This window comes from Podarcis erhardii, assembly GCF_964252035.2.
Source record: "Podarcis erhardii genome assembly, chromosome: 9".
Classification (NCBI taxonomy): domain Eukaryota; kingdom Metazoa; phylum Chordata; class Lepidosauria; order Squamata; family Lacertidae; genus Podarcis; species Podarcis erhardii.
Window position 1 is genome coordinate 30141222 of NC_138512.1, and position 21800 is coordinate 30163021.

At 38.8% G+C, this 21800-nt stretch overlaps 1 protein-coding gene across 30 annotated transcripts in view; it reads right to left on the bottom strand.

Annotated features, from left to right (window-relative positions):
- Window positions 1-21800, bottom strand: part of TENM3 (teneurin transmembrane protein 3) — a 1299256-nt gene that overhangs the window by 176169 nt on the left and 1101287 nt on the right. For 21 of the 30 annotated variants that reach the window (XM_081875189.1, XM_081875187.1, XM_081875177.1 and 18 more), the window contains one exon: window positions 2382-2591. The exons of the other annotated variants lie outside the window; for them this stretch is intronic. In XM_081875189.1, the coding sequence (XP_081731315.1) occupies window positions 2382-2591 (210 nt within the window). The remainder of the gene's footprint in view (window positions 1-2381; window positions 2592-21800) is intronic. 30 annotated transcript variants of the gene reach the window in all.

The following is a 21800-nucleotide window of genomic DNA, read 5'->3' on the forward strand; positions in this document are numbered from 1 at the left end:
AATGCAATTAAAGATAAAATGGAAACATATTTTAAACATTTAAAAACTGTTAAAAACACTTAGAAAATGCTTTGTGGCTACATATTATATTTTGAATTACAAATCATTTCATTTGTATACTTTGAAATTTTTCTTTCTGTTTACTATTCTTACTCATTAAAACAATAAAAAAAATCAAAAGCATAGAAATGGTGAAGTGCAATAAAATATGCAACCATTTAAGGAAAAATGGCTGCTTTTTATACCATGATTCCCATTTTTACATACCATTGTAAGAGTCTGCTTGACAGCCACACGACATGGAAACCTTAGCCCTGTTGAGACATTCAGCCTTATCAGCCTTAAGGCTGAATACAGAGCCAAGACTGTACATGCCAGTCCAACGCTTCCTGCAAGTTAGGTGCACCCACTGCACCATCCAAATTTCACATGCCTCTCACTAATATCCGAAGGGGACACCTAAGTATATTCATCCTAACATGCTTAGAAGTTGCCTCATGATCAGGAACCTTGATAATACAATGAACTTGGGGACAGGAGGGGCACCTTCATAATTTCCCCAAAAAGGTTCTCCTTTTTTGTATGTTGGGAACATTTCCTCATAACACAGTATAATAGGATACCTAGGGCCTACTTCAGATTAGCTGCTTAAAAACTTACACCCATAATAAATATGGAAATGTGGGTGCTTAAACTCACTATTACCACACCTCTTTGAAACCCTAGTGTGGAGTCACTAGTGTGGAGTACAGCATGCCAGAACATATACTGCTGTCCCACAAAAATATCATATCCCACCTGAATCAACTATTATCCCTGCCAATGGCAGCAGGGAGGAGATGATTGTTGCTGTCATTAGAGATGAAAAGATATATAAAATATTTCTTTGAAGTTAATTTCCTATCTGAATATTAACTGATTTTTAGTTGGGTAGTAAATGTAAATTTCAAGATATCAAAAAGGATGTGATTCTGTCACTAATATTGCACACACACAGTTTTCATACTCGAAAAATGCTCAAACTCACACTCTGCAAACGTGAACTTGTACAATGTGCTCCTTAGGAAAAATAGGACCTGGGAATTATCAGCTGCCTACCAATCATGAGCCCCGTTTGTCCTTCTCTGTGCTTTACTTTTCCTGAAATGCCCCTAAACATATCAATGAGGCCTATGTCACTACCGGGCAATAATTATATTATTCTTATTCTTATTAAACCCTCATAATTGCCAAGCAAGCATTTAACTGCTGCCAAGCAAATAAATTCATAATGCAAGGCAAAAAAAATGTGTGAAATATTTGGTCTTAGAAGGTTGGCTACATAAATAATTAATATATTTGCACAGTGAAGCAGCTGTGTCAGGAGGCAGCTACTGGGCTGGGAAGCAATGGCAAGGTATTGGAGGTCAGCGGTGTATGCCAGGCAGCTTACCCTGCCACTCTGCGCTAACCCTGTTGCCTTCATGTGTTCATGGAGAATAGATATACATGGGTGGCGCTGTGGTCTAAACCACTAAGCCTCTTGGGCTTGTTGATCAGAAGATCAGCAGTTTGAATCCACTCAACAGGGTGAGCTCCTGCTGCTCTGTTCCAGCTCCTGCCAACCTAGCAGTTCAGAAGCATACCAGTCAGGGCAAGTAGATAAATAGGTACACTATGGCAGAAAGGTAAACAGCGTTTCCATGCGCTCTGGCTTCCGTCATGGTGTTCCATTGAGCCAGAAGCAGTTTAGTCATGCTGGGCACATGACCCAGAAAGCTGTCTGTGGACAAATGCTGGCTCCCTTGGCCTAAAGCAAGTTGAAGGCTGCACCCCATAGTTGCCATTGACTGGACTTAACTGTCCAGGGGTCCTTTACCTTTTACCATGGACGATGCTGTCCCACTGGCAGCACTGGGCTTTTGTAAATGATACAGGGGAGAGGGTGCTTCTCTGTCAGCAAAATGTCTTGGGCTGGTGCTGGTTGTGTTCAAACATTACGGATTATCTGTGAGCTTACGAAGTCAATTTGGTACAGGAAACTACAGTATATTTTTACAGCAAAGCTGAGCTAAATGGCATACAACTGGAAAAGAAACATCTACAAAGCTAGGCAGGTATTGACTGCAATTGTGTACAATTAAGAATCAATGTTTCCTATATAATGAAAACGCTACTACATCTCAATTAAATTAGGACTTTTTCATTAAATATGTAAGTAAATAAACAACAAAAAGTGATTCTGTCTTCTTATTTTTGCTTGGTTTCAACAAAGTAAATCTACTTGTGCTTTCACATATGCACTCAAACAAGTTCGCTAATATTTCATTAGAATGAAGAAACAGGATGGAAAAAAAAACAAAAAGTGCACTTAAACTATGGACAAGATGTACTGATCTTACCATGACCTGAGGCAAAAACTGAAACAGGACCGGTCTGTACTAGATAAGAGCTGGCAGTATAGTCCTCATCAGTGTCAGAGTCCTGAACTGGCTGGATAGCACTAGTACTTAGCAACCATCTCTGGTTGTCATGGAGATTAGGTGATGGAGGAGGGGAATGTAAATGTTCAATAACGGATTGACTAGATGAAGAGGATGGCATGGGAGGACCTAAGGAAAAAAATAAAAATATTTTTTTTAAAAAAAAATGGTTAGGGTTGTATGAGTGACAGATCAAAAAATACTGTTTACATCCTTCAAATTATATCTATTTATAAAAGTTTAATAAATCATGGTCAAACAAAATGATAGCACATAATGAAAATGTTCATTTGAAATTCATGATGCTATGGATAGCTTCTGGTATTGACATTGTATATATGATGCTTGTTTTCCTGAACAACTTAGTTTTTAGAACCTAGTTGTATATAATAGCAGAACCGGATAATTTAATTATTCAGTTTCACTTTATTTTAATATCAATTTAGAGTTTTAAAACATCTCTGACTGCAAACTCAATGGTTCTGTTCTGGTTTCAGAGACTAAGAATTTGCATAGCCCACTTGCTTTAATCTATTTCTTCTTTATTGTGACTGTAGAGCAGAACAGAGCACTTTGGAATCTGTAATCCTGTACAGGACAAACATCAGTATGTTTTACAAATAGACTGCAAGACAGGAAATGACAGGAAGTGAATATGGATTTTATACTAGCAATAGAATACTTTTTCTTTCCAATATAATAATTTTTGAATGGGGGGGGGCACCTATACATTTGACAAATCATTTTGCTCAGACTCTTATCTCCTGCATAGACAATGATATTTCCCCCCTTTAGGCATGAAGAGACTGGCCTAGATTTAAGAAACCTAGAGATCCATTTTCACAAAATTCCATGTTGCTAACATGCACGAATAATTTTTCAGATTTCATTGCATAGATAACAATTGATAACTATACACTGATCCAAGCTGAAATCCCACCTTACACATGGACTCATTGATCACATATTCAAATGTCTTACTTATCAAAGCATGTAATTACAGGTAGGTAGCCGTGTTGGTCTGCCGTAGTCAAAACAAAAGAAAAAAAAATTCCTTCCAGTAGCACCTTAGAGACCAACTAAGTTTGTTATTGGTATGAGCTTTCGTGTGCATGCACACTTCTTCAGTATCTGAATAACAAGCTTAGTTGGTCTCTAAGGTGCTACTGGAAGGATTTTTAAAAATTTTTTTTATCAAAGAATGGTTTAGTGTGACATGAATGAACCGTAGCAAGCCTTGGGATCACATGCTTCCCTGTCTCCTCCCTCCTCTGTGGCTGCAAGGAGTTTGGAGGCTTCTATTTTAAGTCACCCAGAGTGACATGTTATCTGGAACTATGGTTAATATTAACTATGGCTAGTTCAAATAAGCCAACTAGACAAACCACAGTTTAAAGTTGTGTTTTATACTAATTAGAGCAACGTCAACCACAGTTTGTAAGTCCAGATGGCATGACAAATCATAGTTAACCAGAAGTGGAAATGAAAGCTTCCAATGTCCTCCTTGCAGATGTATGGAAAGAGGGGAGGAGTATGTGAAGTTTGATCATGTCCATTAGAAGATTTTGGAAGTGTCACTCTTGTATTCAATGTCCCATCTTATAAAATGGAACAGTGGCCATCTACCATATCGTCTTAGCCTTAGGACATGACAGAAGTAAATCTAAGTATGTGTGTATATGCAAACTATAAAGTTACACTTCAAAAAGTTCATAAAATGTTTTCTGTTAAAACAGGATCATATGCAGCTGAGCCAGAAAAAAAATGCATAGGTAACATATTATACCATAAAATGGCCAGATTTCAGGCATTCTCTTTTCTCTATAATACAATGGCTATGTAATAAGTGACTTTTAATTATGAATCCATTTTATATTATAGACCCCCTGTATGCTATCCAACCTGCATAACTTGGCACTGGCATTTATCTCTCTGCTGGATACTAGAGCCTTCTGCAGTCAACCTGTGGTGACAGTTATCTCTTAATTAAAACTCTACATGCAAATAGCATTACTGAAAAGTGCTGTAGCAGAGCGCACACAAAGCACTATTATTTGTAACGGCACAGGCCTTGTTATCTTCAGTTTTAATACTGGGCACCAGTGTACTTAGTGTGAAGTTCTCCCTCTGGGAAATATGCTTAACAAATTCTTATTACTTAAGATAGTAATAGATATTTCCATAGTCGTGACACATTAGTTTTTTAAAAAATTTTTTTTACAATGCTCCTACTTTAAAAGCAATTTTTATGCAACATCTTTTTTAAAAAAAAAAAACACTTAAAAAAACAACAAAAACCAACAATGTAGTGGATGATGACCCATTTACCCTTGCATCAAGAAGTATGCTTTTGAGTTTCAGACTCCTCCGAATTCTAATGAACTGTCAGCTATATCTCAAGATACAAATCTGAGAAGAAATGATATATTCCCTTAAATGGAGCATTCAAAGGTGTCATTTATAAACAAAAAGGGTGATTACTTAGGTGTTCATTTGAACTCAATAGTAATTCTTACAGAGCAGAAGCAGCTGAAGTTCATAAAACACGAGCTGAGGTTCTACCATTGTCACATCTTTTCTTTCAAAACACCCCCCAATCATTTCTCTATGCTTATTATGCTCCCCCACCCTGGGGAATTCCCACACAAAGCCTTTGCTTCTTCTTCATCATCACAAGCTTCCAGCACAGTTTACTTACTGCTTCTTTCCTAGACTCAGTTTACCATCACAACAGAACCCGCCCTTCACATCATTGTTTATATTTTTCTGCTTATTCATCCTCTTCTTTGGTTTCCTTGATTCTACTTCATGTCTGGAAGCAGGGCTTGGTACAGAACATGCCTCTGTTGTTATCGCAGCATATATGCTCAGAATGTGAACTGAAATTGCCCGATATTTCTATGTGGCCACCAGATGTCTACTCCCTTTTGAAAAGAACAAGAACATTTTGCTTAGAGGTGTCATAAAGGCCACACTCTTCAAAGCATCTACCCAAAGCAGGAGTAGATGCTGGCTTATTAGACTGAAAGGGGCACTCTCTCACCAGGTTCAGGCAACCCCCAGCCTGCCCATTTCCTTCCTGCCAGACTCCTTACTTACCACCAGTCCAGAGGTTGGCACTGGCTATTGGCGCTCTCCTTAGCAGGCAATTCTTCCCTATAAAGAGTTAGAGGCATAGGAGACTTAAAGATATAAGAGGTTTTAAGGGGATCTGTAGTCTTTGCCCACGATGAAGCAGTAGGAGGAAAATGAGATGTTGGCAGAGAAAGAAAGGCTGTCAAGCTTGGTGAATGGATTTTAGCCCCTCAGGCTGCTCTGGCTCTGGGCCTTGCTCTCTGCCTAAGAAGAGCTGGCACATGTTAAGTACTAAGGAAATGTGCTGCAGTAGTTAAGAGTTCTCAGTGTCATTACGCACAAGGAGGAAAGAACAAAACCAGAATTAGCTGGCTTTGGCAACAATTCACCTCTTCCCTCTGGCCTACCAGTACCACTGGACACAGGCTGCCACTGAATATAATAATAATAATTTATTATTTATAAATACCCCGCCCATCTGGCTGGGTTTCACCAGCCACTCTGGGCGGCTTCCAACAAAATATTAAAATACAATAATCTGTCAAACATTAAAAGCTTCCCTAAGACAGGGCTGTCTTCAGATGTCTTCTAAAAGTCTGGTAGTTGTTTTTCTCTTTGACATCTGGTTGGATGGCATTCCACAGGGCAGGAGCCACTACTGAGAAGGCCCTCTGCCTGGTTCCCTGTAACTTGGCTTCTCGCAGCAAGGGAACTGCCAGAAGCCCCTCGGCACTGGACCTCAGTGTCTGGGTGGAACGATGGGGGTGGAGATGCTCCTTCAGGTATACTGGACCAAGGCCGTTTCGCAGCGGTTCTCAACCTGTGGGTCCCCAGATGTTTTTGGACTACAACTCCCATCACCCCTGAGCTCTGGCCTTGCTAGCTAGGGGTGATGGGAGTTCACCAACATTGTAGTTCAACAACATCTGGGGACCCACAAGTTGAGAAAGGCTGGTTTAGGGCTTTAAAGGTCAGCACCAACACTTTGAATTGTGCCCGGAAATGTACTGGGAGCTAATGTAGGTCTTTGAAGACCAGTGTTTTGTGGTCTCGGTGGTTGCTCCCAGGCACCAGTCTAGCTGCCACATTCTGGATTAGTTGTAGTTTCCGGGTCACCTTCAAAGGTAGCCCCACATAGAGCGCATTGCAGTACTCCAAGCGAGAGATAACTAAAGCATGCACCACTCTGATCCGCAGGCGGATAGACAGTCCGCAGGCGGATAGGGTCTCAGCCTGCGTACCAGATGGAGCTGGTAAACAGCTGCCCTGGACACAGAATTGACCTGTGCCTCTATGGACAGCTGTGAGTGCAAAATGACTCCCAGGCTGCGCACCTGGTCCTTCAGGGGCACAGTTACCCCATTCAAGACCAGGGAGTCCTCCACACCTGCCCACCTCCTGTCCCCCCAAAACAGTACTTCTGTCTTGTCAGGATTCAATCTGTTAGCCACCATCTATCCTCCACTGAGGAGCAGCCCAGTTAAGTTCATGGAAAAACTAGTTTTAGTGGTGTGAAATTCCTAGTTAAATTATTCAACAGTAGGAGACAGCTCAAACTGTGCAATTAAAAGAAGCCTGTGTACGAATTCCCCACAAAGAGAGAATTTTTTTTAAAAAAATGTTGTTGTAGCTATTATGGCAACAGCCGCTACCTAGCTAGTACATCATTAAAGGAGGTCAAGTTAAGCAATTTACAATCAAGTATGGCTTTCCTCCAACTTTAGCAAGTAATTTTGTGTGTGACGATCTGAGCTCTAACTAGCATACATTCAGTTAGACTAATCTGGCATACTATTCGTGCCAAAGCCAAAGTCTGTATAGCCAGACAGAACTCGGCATGAATCTCAAGTTAAACATAAGGGAATGTTTTAGGGGGTTGAGATTCATAAAATATTGTTTTCTTGGTGCACAGGCCAGCGAAATCCACAGTCGAAGTTCTTTTGTGAAGCTAAACTGCCTTTAAGCAATGAAGCAGTATAAAGGAGACAGCTCTTGCATCTTTAGAAAAGCTCCCAGTCCTGGAATCTGGGCAGGGACCCCCTGACTGTTTCCATTCTGAAGGGAGCCAACTCTTTTTAAAGCTTCCATGCCTAATTATGCACAGCTGCTCCTGATTAAAGCTGAAGCAGGTAGACTCAGTTTTAGGAGATGCTCTCTTAACAGAAAATCACAACGGTCCTTTAAAGTCTAACTCTCCTAAATATGAACATTTGATCATGCTTAGCTTTCCCAAATGTCTTTTCAGTTGTATACACACTCCCTTTTGGAATAGTGAAACAAAAGTGATCTGTGTCTACCCAGAGGCTTCAATCTAGTGCATTGCTTAGGTCACACTGAAATCAGATTTATTTTATCCTAACAAGACTCCTGTGCTGGGCCTCAGACAAGCTCTGCGTGGGCCTGCATACAACTATCTGCATGCATGCCCTATACGTACTTAATTGGAATAATATAATCAACAGATTAGAAGATGGGGGAAACACAAGAACAATACCATGAACACCTACTGATATCAATGGGAAAAACTAAAGTTACTCCACATATTCAAGTACTTCTGGGTGTGGACTTCTCGAGTCTAATTTGAATGGGGGAAAGTGGAGTAACAGCTAAATAATTCTCAAATGGGTCTCAAACTCTCCATGAGTGAGGGACTTCCCCTGCATTCGAAGACAGGCTCTGGTGGATTCAGCAGACGAGAATAATAGTGGGTTCAATGATCAAGAAGGAAGTTCCTGTAGTTGCTGTAGAGCAGGCATCCCTAAACTTCGCCCTCCAGCTGTTTTGGGACTACAATTCCCATCATCCCTGAACACTGGTCCTGTTAGCTGATGGGAGTTGTAGTCCCAAACAGCTGGAGGGCCGAGTCTGAGAATGCCTGCTGTAGAGGCAAGTGAGGGACAGGAGGGTATCTTTGAGAGAAGAAAAGGCTAAGGAGTAAACTCCATATACACTGCGCAGGCTTGCTCCCTGGAGATGTCACTATGGAGATGTTGACTTTGACCCTGGAAGCATACTCCATTGCCTTTAGAGCCAGACGGATGCCAACAACAACAATGCTCAAATGTGGACAGGTCCTAAGAATGTGAGAGGACCCCAGTAGGGGCAGTCTCAGTGGAGCTCTTCAGCCAGTCTGGCAAGACACAAAGGTGTCAGGACTTGACGTGGAGCTGCGTGGGGATAATCTACATTGGCAAGACACAGCACGACATGCAACAACTTAAAAGCCTGTGTACAGGAGAGCTTGGCTCTGGTCCCACGGATGTGAGGAGTGGGGGGGGGGGGGAGAAGACAAAGGGAGAGAAGAGAGATAGAGCACAGAGCGACAAAGGAAGGATGTGAAGAAATACGAGACACAAAGTGAGAAGACCAAAGAGTTTTAGAACACAGGAGCAGCAGAGGGAAATTGCCCTGCCATAGTGAGGGCTAAGGGGAGGACAGAAGGAAAGAGGAACAGGAAATACTGGTCTGGAGCTGTTAACCCCACTAGTGAGCCAGAAAGGGGAGGAAAGCATGTTGAGAGAAGGAAAGCTGAATGTAAAAAACAGGGAAGGTCCTGTGATGACCAGGGGGAATTTCTAAGGATAAGAGACTACCTGGGGGTATGGAGAACTCTTGGGACCAGAGCCAGGGTGCCAGCTGACAAGGAAGAATAATCAAAGGTGTCTAGTGCATATTCACAATCCAGACAACTTTCATAATTACTATCTGCAGATTTTAGTCATTTGGTGGATTGTCTGATTCATTATTAAGACTGGTGGCCATAATGAATTAAGGTTGTTAGGAAATAAATGCCTTTTCTTATTCATCTTATAAGGATCATCACCACCAATTAAGGAGCTAGGAGGTGTAATTATTTGAGAAAGCATACTTAAATTGGCTGAAACAAATAGTTAATTGCTTTTGGCACTATCAGACTTAGTATTATATCTGGCATTCTACTGGCAATCTCAGCAGCAGCTATCCTACAAAATAATTCACACAGATCATGTATAAACTGGAACATTATTTAAGAAATAGAAAAATTACAGAAAAATTCTTAAATGTTGCCCCACATAATAGTGCTCTCACAACTAAAATGACATTTACTGGACACTGATGTTCTCATTATACTGAGTCTGTAATTTATTTCTCTGCTGGAACAGAACTTAGGAGCTAGGCCCATGTGGAGAAAATGTTCTTGCCCATAGAACAAATGGAACACCACAGGCAGGTAGCTGGAAAGCTTAAATAAAAGACCCTAATATTATCACCCAAACTTAGGACACCACTGGCTTGGCTAAGACAACACAGCAGTGCAAAAAGGGACTGGAGGCTTAAGGGTCAGATACTCAGGAAATAACAGCTCAATTCAGATACCACTATGAAAAGTAGCATCAAATAGCAGATGCTGAATATTTTTCAGCTTGAAAGTATGGATACTAGTTTCCCCTGTGAATACAAAATGCACAGTTCACACATTCTATTGTTAGAGGAAGCCCAATTTACATACTTTGCACAACCCAGATTGCAATCTTATACAGACCTACCTGGGAGTAGGTCTGTATATATACCAGATTTCAATGTAATAATCCATTTTTGAAAGAATTCATAAATTTTTAGAGATAGTTGGAGTACAAGACCGGTTTAATGTGGGGGCAAAGGAGCAGGGAGAAGTAAAGAAATAAACTTGCTTGTAGAAAAGGCTAAGCAGGGTATCACAAAAATAATTTTGGCCTTAACTCAAGCTTAGAAGGAATCTGCCCCATTTCATTATTTCAAAATGTTATGTGTTATGAAAAAAGAAGTTGTAATGAATGTTCCTTGGAACAAGTATTACCAAAAAAATAAAATAAAGACTAGAATAGAAGTCTTTTTAAAAATCACAAAAGCGACCAATTTGTGTAATACAAACAAAACCAGTTATGCCTTATAATTCTGATCTAAACGAAAATGAAAAACACAGATGAACATGTAGACCACAACCAATTTTAGCCCAACAAGAGGGGGGAAACAATTCCTAGGACAGAGGAAATTATTGTTTACACAAGCCTAAAACCAGGAGTAACTAACGCTTTCACAAAACAGCTTCCAAGTACTTCAGCGTATGTTCAGGGATGAAAGAAATGCCAACTAGGCCATCCAAATCTATCAACAGACAGAGGTTATCCATCTGTTTGAAGGAGCATGAAAGCACAATCCCATCTGAACGCTGTGCAAATTCAGCAGCAACTGCTTTTAATCTAAATAGTTGAAGCAGGCAACAGAAACCCTTTAAGCCTGCAAAATTCTAGGGGGAAAATCATTGAAATGTTTAGCTTAAGACGCAGTTCATAAGAAAGCTTAGAATGAGCAAGATGAAAGAGTGTACAAGTGTACAAATAAAGTGGCTAAAGGAATAGATTCGAAAACAAGCTGCTATTGATCAACAAATTGTCATTTTAATAATGCCAGCAAAATTATCTTCTTTGTCTCCCACTTGCAACAAGAGTTTTGCTTGAGTGCTATTCTGATGCAATGTACTGTGTGTGAATTGTTAAGAAAAATAATAATTTGGGTGGGTGGGCTAAACAGTTATTTGTTCTGTTGTTACTTGATGTATTGCATTCATCAACCTTTGCATAACTGTTACTGACTCAAAAATGACAAATATCTGTACTGCTGAAGGCATTTTTATTACTCTGTACCTAGATACAATTCTTGAAAATAAATAAAAATATATCCCGCCCCCCAAAATGACCAAAAAGTGAGCAGCCCTACCTCCCCAAATATCACTATGGCATGCCTACTGCTCTCCAACATTTGCTATTGCCATTATATGTGGGTCTTTATGCAAACAATTATGTATAAACTAGGGTTTCTTTGTGGGTTCGAAGGGCTAGCAAACACCCAGAAGAGCAGTTCTATGTGCTGGGGAAATGTGGCTACTACCTTTATTAAAAAGTGTCCTTTCCACACACAAAAAACCCACAGTGGATTTAGCAATATTAAAGGTAAATGACAGTTTTCTTTCCTTCTGTCTGCTTCTGAAGAAAATGGAAATGACTGACTGTGTGAGTACTTACAGGAATCCTGGAATATGAGCAACCATAGTCTAAATGAATGCATAAGCTTAAAGGGTGCTGGCATAATTGCAACGGGGTCGTATAGATTCTTATTTCCAGGCCTACTTCAAATGCCTGAAAGATTTATGAGGCCCACTAGTCACAAAACAGAGGTGCAGACCCAGACCTAGTCTCAGAATGATGGCAGGTGGAGGCAGAGTTTGGCATAATCATGTCACAATTACTAACATCACTTTCTACTGATGCCAATTTTTGGAAATTGCTACGTTCTTTCCTGTGTTTTTTCCTTGCACCCAGAAGGAACTCTGCTTTCCTCAAGCTAAGTTTGATCTGAAAGTTTTGTGAATCCTTACCAGTTCAAACAGGATTTGCTGATCCAGAGGCTCTAAGCAGGGAAGACTTTTAAAAATATCTATATTCCCATTGCCAGTCCCATATACATCTTATTATTACCCATTTCCTGTAATTTCTTCTATTCTCTTTCCCTACTCAACTTGTACCCTATTCACCTTTCCCCAAACTGCCAGTTTCTTTCAACTCTCTTGTCTTGTCTTTTTGCATTCACGTCTTCCTCCAGTAACAGCTTTGGTTTTTATTACAACAACAATAATCATCTCACTTTCTAATTTACTTTAACACTTCCTCTGAAAAGGGAGACCTTCCTTTCCTCTGCCCACTCCCAGCAAATTTCCCCTTTCCCAGCTATCTTTACACAGCATATAATGAGTTTCTGGTATTGGCAAGATTTGCATAATGAGTTGATTATTTCCATTATTTCCTATGGGAACATTCTAATCTGTGATTTCTCTTATCTCCCCACCCCCCACCCCCCAGTTTCAGCCCAAACTGCTGCAGCCAACCAGAGCAAAAGACAAATACCAGAAAAAACTGTTCCCTATCTGATGTCTCCTGCTACCTGAATGGTCCGATCTCCCTCCATTCATGGTTTCCTCTCAGAATGACTGCCAACAGCCAGTGAAACACAGACAAATCTGAACAGCCAGAGTTTGCCACTTCCTTATATCAGAATCAGCTATTCGTGTAGTGAGGTTTGGGTATAATTCTTTTGTTCGGATAACTGAAATTCCAGATAACCAGCTTTCCAATAGTAGACAGCACAGCTGACATAATAACTTTTTACATACTTCCCTATTCTGCAACAACAGGACTTCCGCACATTAAAGTACAAACTATCCCAGCAAAGCTTCTATTCATTTCAGCAATAGAATTTATTTATGTTGCGTATCGTGACTACCAATTCATTCTAAAACAGAAGTGTAGCACACATATTTCACAGAAAGTGTAAACTATATGCTAGGCTAATTGCAGAAGGGACAGAAATAGACCTACAACAGAAAATCGTAACAGTCACGAGACAAGGCCCCTTTCAGGCCAGGGGTTGTAACCAAAGCTGCTGTTCCACTAGACTTCAGAGAACCTCAACTTTTTGAAAATGCCAAAAAACTAATTTTTCAATTGACTTGCCTAAGATCCAGGACATATGGCAGCCCTACCATCTCCTCTCCCTTGCAACCCCTCTCTACACCCTCCAGTGGGGGCCCTCCAGAGCAGATTTTGAGGGCGCTTGGGTCGAGGGAGGAGAAATTCCATTTTTGTGGAACTTCACAGAGTGCTGGATAGAACCTCAGGGCTGGGTTTGGGGTATTAAAAGAAGAAAAGAAACAGAGCTTGCTGCTACTCATAGCTAAGGATGGACTCAAATCTGGTCCTGTGCAGTCTCTGCCTAACCTTTCCCTATGTTCCATCCAGTCTTAGTCTTGCTTCCCTTCTGAGTCAGCATCCAAATCATGCCCACTTGCTTAGGAGGTCCATGTTCCGATTCTATCCTCCACTGGTGACCTTTATAAAACCCAGCTATAGTACCAGTCACCTCACAACACATGAGAATGAATTCAGTATATCAGTTCAGCTGAATGTGGGAAAAGCCACCCATTCAGTTGTTTAAAACTTGTGGCTCACCTAAAGGACTATAAGAACAGAACCAACATCTGTGCAGCCAAGAATTGGTCAGCAGCTGCAGCAAACAGGGTTTCCCTTTAATTACAAGTGTAGCAATTTGTCTAGTTGTAGCGCACTTCTTCCACATGGAATGTGGCAATAAGCATTGCAGCCAATGGCTCCACTAGGAGCAGCAGCCCCAAACATTTTACTGCCTGAGGTGGACCATACTGCACTCCTCCCCACATACAGATGCAAACCAGACTGGCAGCTGAATCTATATTCAACACTGGTAATGGGGCAGCATCTTCCACCGTAGGGGGTGCAAGGCTGACCACATAGTACACACAGCTGTCTACAAACACCTTATTGCTGCTCCATACGTCCAACACTTGAGGCAGCTGCCTCCCTCTGACTAAATGACAGGCCATCCTTGTCTGCCAGCATCGAACAGATACAGCAGAGGAGAGGGAAAGGGCAGGATGACTGCGAAGTACTCTTGTGTGAAAGTTCCACTTAGATATATTGTTGCACCAAGTAAATCTGTTTAGAAATGGGAGATCACATTTCCAAAGTTTCCCAGAGAAGTGGCAAGCCAACAGATGGTAAATAACTTTTGGTGGCTACATATCTGGACTGTAGTTGAGCCAAGAATCAACAGGTGAAAAGGGCTCTCTGCATTCCGCTGTACTTTCAGAGAGGCCGTCTGTCTCATTTGTCTTCTTGGTGTAACCTCTTTGTTCTCCTCACAATTGAATAGTTTACTTACTTGCTTAGTGGCACTGTCTAGCCTCATATATATTTCTGCAAAAATGCTTTGAATGAATTCCAATTCAGTCAGTCACATAAAACTGCAGCCTATTTCTCCACCGCTGCCCGAGGTTGCATAATGTCTGATAATAGAAAACATAATCCTATATTTCATAGCCAAATGGGATGTGTTCGTTTTTCTTGTATATTCTAATCCTTATATTATTGTACAAGTCAAATAACGCAATTGACTTGATTTTAACGTTTTGCTAAAATAAATGTGACTTAGATCAAAAGTCTGTTTAATGTTAAAATTAATAGAAACACATTCAAGAAAAATAATTTACTACTCAAATCAGGAAAGCATGATTGTACAAGAAAGTGGAGCACAAGACTAAAAAGATAAAATGTTTAAATCATTAGGTTATTGCAATTCAAGCTTTGCGCTGTGCTGTTTAGTAAGTTACTTTAGTGTTCATTTTGTTTGGTTAAAATTATAGTTTATGTACAGTAGGAAAATTCCTTTATAATGCATACTTCCCGATTTGTCCAACATAAGCAGGTTGTCATTTTCAAGTGATTGCTTATAAAGGGAATTCAGTAAAAAGTGTCGGCGGGGTGGGGTAAGGGAGTTTCAATAGTGGAATGGTATTTTATTGAAGCCATAGTAGAAAAACAAACTCAATAGTAAGAGATAGCTATGTGGAACATTAATATTTTTAATTTGCAAACAAGCAGAAATCCATCAAGTATCAATACTTAGTAGAACTTTTTCCTCCAGTGACAAAACATATAACTAATACAACTGCAAATACATTTACAACTACAAATAGATTAGGACACACATACAGACACAACCACCAAAGTTATGAGAATTCACTTCCATCTACTCACACCCTCCAACTTTATTTTTCACAAAATGTAGCTAGACTAGAATATATTCACAAAGGAGGAGAAAGTAGAACAGAAAACACTAAATCAATGAACACACTAAACCTTTCTATACTCTTCTTTACATAGGCAGGACTAACTAATCACATGTATAGTAACTTTTGTCAATTTTGTGCTGTGGCAGGATTGTTAAACTAATTCCAGCCGTTGGCAGGACAGCACGAAACTAAGAACAGTGTGACTGGTCCCTTAAAAAGGGCCTGACACGCACAGATTCAAACTTTAATTTCATCATGCCGTTAGAAAATGCTGAATAAATGAACTTTTAGAAAAGGCCATTATAACTGGGTTACTCATTACAGATCTCATTACAAGCTATCTTTATAATGTACACCTGACAATATCATGTAAATGCTGAGCTTTAAAGGTCAACTTAACTAACAGAACAATTCTACTATTTATAGCGAAGGGTGAACTTTTCTTATTTGGATGCTTAAGCAGCTAACCCTTGAGTTTAATGTAATTAGGGAAGGGATATTCAATTTACAGTATCCCCATGTAATGATAATTACATTGGTCCCAAAAAGCTGTGGGTAAGCATAAGAAACCTTTGTAATTACATCCTGTTTTCAAAATGACTTTAGTGCTGTGAACTTGAAGCATTTCAGCAAATGAAGGCCAATGCACATAAAATGAAAACTATAGAGGGTTTAAGAGCTACACTGTTTAACATAATGAGCAGTACTACCAGGGGAAGATCACAAAATGCATTCTATAACTCACCCCGACAGCCTATGCCATCCCCTTTTCTCTCACAAGCATCTGTTAAAAAACACAAAGGACAGCTTCTACCTCTCTTTTTCCAAATTCCTCATGAAGACACTTCAGATTCTTCACTCAAGAAAGAGGCTCGGAAGAGTCAGTTCAAATAAACTCTCTGGGATTACAGTAGCATACATTGTCCAAAGGTTTGGCTTCCGATTCTGTTTGTTTGAAAGAATGGCAGAGAGCTATGAATATGAAACCATTCTCTCCTATGTGCATGGCAGATTAGCTATGTCAGCATTCCAGAAGGACCAAGGTGGAAAATAAACAAATATACATCCTCACAGCAGCTGCAGCGATCATTCTCTGCAAAATTATTCAGGCATTATGAGACACAGTATTAAACGCTGCCACTTGCAGCTTCACAGCTTTCTGAATATTCACATCAGAATGGAATAAGCACTTACGAACATCTTCCATTAAGTTTTTTCTTTTAAAAGGGGAAAGCTGATAGGCAGAAGGCTTGTCATCATAGCATGACTTTACACAGGTTTTCTTCAATGGAGCAGTCAAGTGGACTATGAGGAAAAAGGGCTGGGTGCACAATGGCTTCTCTAGAGAATCTGCAGTAAACTTTCTACTATTTGACATCATTTGCGAAACACAGACGGGCAAGTATGCATTGCAAGGCCTTTCGGAGACCCTCTAGTATCCCAATAAAGATGCCCACAACACTGATAAATTTCTAATCATCTGGGACACGATCCATGATTAATAGTGAAACTGAATAATGTGGAAGTGAAGTTTAACATAATAGTCTGGGCTAAACTGCAAATCTTGATAGATCATTTATTTTCAAGGAGTGGAATAGGGTTAGGGTGTAATAGTAATCTAAACTCAGAATTTTATGCCATTGTTTAGCCTATCATAACAGGAATTTTGGAATTTTGTATTTATAATTTAATTTAAATGGGTTAATTATTTTATTAGACTATATAGATCGAGACAAGCTTTGAATAAATTATTTGCCTATACAGGTCTAACATATATGCTCTTTTAGATTAGTTAAGGTCATGATTCCTGTTTCTAGTTTCCCATAATTTATTGTTAATATCAATAACAATACTAAATATTCCTTATTAAAATATAAATTATGTTGAGGTATTTAGGACTGAGGAATCAGGGTGTCAAATATTCTTAAGTAATTTACAAATCAATTTTGCTGAGTATCTCAAAATTATCACAATCTATTAAAAGGTTTATTTAGCATCCGATGAATATATTATCTGATCTGGAAAAACATATTCACAACAGTTTACTAATTCTTATCATTACACAGATTATTGCACTTCAGCAAACCAAATGATTGAACCAATATATATAATTTTATCTAATGACAGATATCAATAAATTATTGCAGTCTTAATGGATTAATGCCACTTATGAGCAACACAACATTGCATTACGATGACACAAACCCTCTCTGGGTGGTATAATTTTTCATATGAATGTCTTAAAACCTTATCAGAGGGAAATTGTATTTTAATGCTATTTCAAATGTCATTTTTAAAGGATTTTTACAATTCCCTTTCATAAAGTGGAATGCATGCTCTGAATTGCTACAACTAGCTTTTCTCATTGATGCATATACTAAATCACTCTGAAAATTTTCCACCAAAAGGAAATCCTAACAGTTGGGGAGAACAACCCCCTTTACTGTGATCCATTCTGAACACATGCAGAAATCTACATTGGTTACCAAGGTGTGTACACTTTTAAACATAAAATACTCTCATATGCAGTAATCTACATTCAAACAGATAATTGATTCATTGATTAAGAGATAATGTCCTGCCTTTCTAGAGAATTATATCTAGAGAAGTATCTATCTATCTATCTATCTATCTATCTATCTATCTATCTATCTATCTATTGAACTGACCATTGTTCCAAAGACACAAGATCTACCCACCCTGGAAGAGTGGCAGATGAAGATGATGGACTATATGGAATTAGCGGAAATGACTGGCAGAATCTGAGACCTGGGAGAACAGTCGATGGAAGAAGATTGGAAGAAATTTAAAGACTATTTGCAGAAACACTGTAAAATTAATGAATGTTAAAATGATGTTGGATTGAAAATAAGTGGCATTAGCAACAAAGTTAAAAAGAGTATGCAAAGATGAATTGACAATGGGTGAAAATATAGAGTTCTAACATGTTAAGATATAGAGTTAAGATAAGTGAAAGAGGGTAAGGATTTGCTGATTTGATTATATTAATGGGAATACAAAAAGGGGAGGTGTGAGGAGGTCAAAGAAATAAGCTAATGAGTTTAAAGTTTTTAAAAAAGTGGATTTGTTTTAATCTCTTTTTTCTGTTTATTTTTCTTGTTTTTTGTCTGAGAGTTTTTTCTTTTTTGTTTTACTATGTATTTTTGTACTTTGTAAAATCTTCATAAATATTCTTTTTTAAAAAAAACAAAAAATGAACTGACCATTGTTCCTCTACACAGGACTCTTCTAGGACTACACCTAAAGATTGTGCTTTGCTGGATGGCAGATACAAACAGAAACCTGTCTCCCAATGCATTTGCATCTGTAATATGAAGTAGGTAGAGAATGTAATCTGTTATGTAATGAAATATCCTTGATATGATGAACCAAGTAATTTTTCTTTGAAAAAATCTTGTCCAGCTTAACAATCTATTCTGAGCAAATTATCTGTTTTATGTTAGCATATATTTATCCATTTGTGATATATAAATAAGCATTGTACACTTTGGATACAAGAAAACTTGTAATGTAAAGGGTCTGTGGGGGGGGGTTGCACAGGGTTAACTATTTGAGTATACAGTTTTTAAACTTCTGTGTTGGAAGTTTTAAATTGATTTTTTTTTCTTTTTAAGTTATCAAGACCCATGGCTAGTACAATGAATTTGGTGACAATCTTGAGAGGGATTCAAGACTTTTTTACATCAGTAGATATTTTAAATATACAAATATGCTAACGAAAAAGAAACTGCAGCCAAATATTAAAAACAAGCTAAAACAAACTAAGCAGCAGTCCTATGCAACTATACCGAGACACAGGTTTTACAGAATGGTTGTGGGACTTCCTCTTGAGTAAACATGTTTAGGATCGTGCAGTAAGGCTACAATCCTAGACACACTTTGGAAGCAATCCTATATAGCAAGATCTGCAAGATGAGAGGGTTAGGACAGGCTTCCTCAACCTTGGCCCTCCAGATGTTTTTGGCCTACAACTCCCATGATCCCTAGCTAGCAGGACCAGTGGTCAGGGATGATGGGAATTGTAGTCTCAAAACACCTGAAGGGCCGAGGTTGAGGAAGCCTGGGTTAGGATCAGTGGATCTCTGGTTGAGCCAAGTGGTTCCTGGCACAGCTGGGCTATGCTGGCATATCTCTGCTGTTTCAGCTCAGCTGGAACCCAGCTGGCTGAGCCAAAGCCAATGGATCTTAAGCCATCACTAGCCCTGAAAAAGGGGTGTTCTAGAAATGGGGTGGGACCAAAGATGGGGAATTTAGGGTGGAAATTAAGTCCATTCAGCTACATGATGTGATCTGGCAATCTGTCGTAAGTTAAACCAGCAAAAAGGGTGCTGTAACTCAGGCAGCATTTGAAAGACTCGTTTCCTTCTGCCAGGCTTTGGCCGCCTCAGCTGATAGTAGCCACGCTGCCAAAGAGTGTTATTTGATGTTACCTTACGCCATCTTAAATTAGATTGGCTTGCTTTATGCCAGCTTCTTTTATACAGGATTGCTTACTTGAAAGTATGACCATAAACACAGTGAGATTTTCTTTCAAGTAAACATGCATAGCATTGTGCTGTACAGCCACAGACTAAAACAGCAACAGCAACTGAGATATACATAATGATCTAGTTTTAAAATAAGTGTTTTATACATGCGAATAATCCATATGGTACAAGAGCACAACGACTGGCAAAAGAAGAAACAAATACAAAATGCTGGTACAAGCAATCACCAACACACTGATGACTTACAGTTATTTCAACTGAGCATTTCTGGCTCACTGTAAAATATAGTATCAGTCCTGAAGAGTACAAAGCTTTTTTAAAAAATAATCTGCAATGGATCATGTATTTATTCCAGAGGAAACATATTTTATTGCTATATTCCTCTAGAAAAATTGCTTGAAAGAATAAACTATTGCATGCTGTCATTCTTACGTATAATGCATTATGCTAAAAGTGTCAAATCCTGTTACAGCATCTGCTTGTGATATTTTTATGGCATAAAGGATCTGTGTTAGGAAACCAACAATTCAAACAGCACTAGTTCATTTTAGAACTAAAAGGTAAACTACATTTAAAAGATGGGAGAAATCTAATAGGAAAAACCTACATCTGAGTCTTTCTTAAGATTCATATTTGATTGAATCATGTGTAATTTTACCGTAAGTAAAATAGCTGTGATTCTGCTTTAGAAAGGCCTAGAATATTCACTGAATAGGACTGTGGAGTTCAAAGAAGGCTGCCAATAACTGTCCCTTTTTATTTTTTTAGGCAATCCATCAATCACATATTATTGTTTCCACTTAATAATTAACACTGATACCACACTGAGTATCTTATTATAGCAATCATGGACACAATTCAGAGAATCCCTTTACAGCCAGTTCATTCATTCCCTAGCAGCAGTTTGTTGTCCTGCATTGAAGATTATTTCTGAAGCCCTCTTAAATTCTGCAACCATTTGTGCAGCACTTGAGTGTGCATCTGCATATCTTCCATGAAAGAAAGCACAGAAACTTCTTTGCAAACAACCAAACAGAGGTTGCTTGGTATGGTTAGCTGGTCCAAATCAATTGCTGTGCAGTATGACATCCATAACTTTCAGGTCTAAATGGCTACACTGCCAACAGAACACTGTGAACTGCTAGTGGGGCAGGTAGAAACATTCACACTGATAACAAAATACTATACCTAAAATACAAAGAACTCTGTTATATCTCGGCATCAACACTTGCTATGTTTACAGTCATACATAACATAGACAAAAGATAGCATAGGTATAAAACAAACGTATGACAGTAATAACAACGTATCTAAATTCTTCCAAGATTATTTAAATCCTCTATGTCTTAAATTATACTTCCCTTCCACTCTTTCCATGGTTTCCTATATACTATTCTTTTAACTGTGTTTTCTTTACTAAATTATTTTCATTACCTTACATAATATCATATTATAACTACTGCTGAGCATTTTTTCAGCCTGTTACGATTATTTTATTGTTATATTTTAACATATAATCCATATGTAATATCCAATCCTCTTTCAGGCTCTTATTTATCTGTCATACTAGCTAGTTTTATGTAATCTATTATTTTGAGATGCCATTCTTCTCTTGATGGTACTGTATCTGTTCTCCATTTGGGGGGAAATAAAATTCGAGTGGCTGTTGTCACATACATCCATAAGGCAATTTGTGTTTTGGGGGGGGATTTCTGTCATTACTATTCACAGAAGAAAAGCTTCTGGATTTTGGGAGAACGTTATTCTAAACATTTTCTTAAATTTATTATACACCATGTCCAATTTTTTTGTTTTTTGTTATCCTACATGACCACCATAAATGATAGGATGTACCAACTGTTTCTTTACATTTCCAACATTTTCCCCAACAACAAAAAGGCAATGTTATACCTTTTTCAGAGTTTAATTTATTCAGATATCAACTATTATGTAATAATATATTCCTCTTTCCTGTTTTTTACTGATTTCCACTGTCCTGGTCCAGAGGTAATTCTTATGTAAACAGAAGTGCTTTCTAGGATTTAGTCCTGTGCCTGCATACATCTGTTGTGAAAA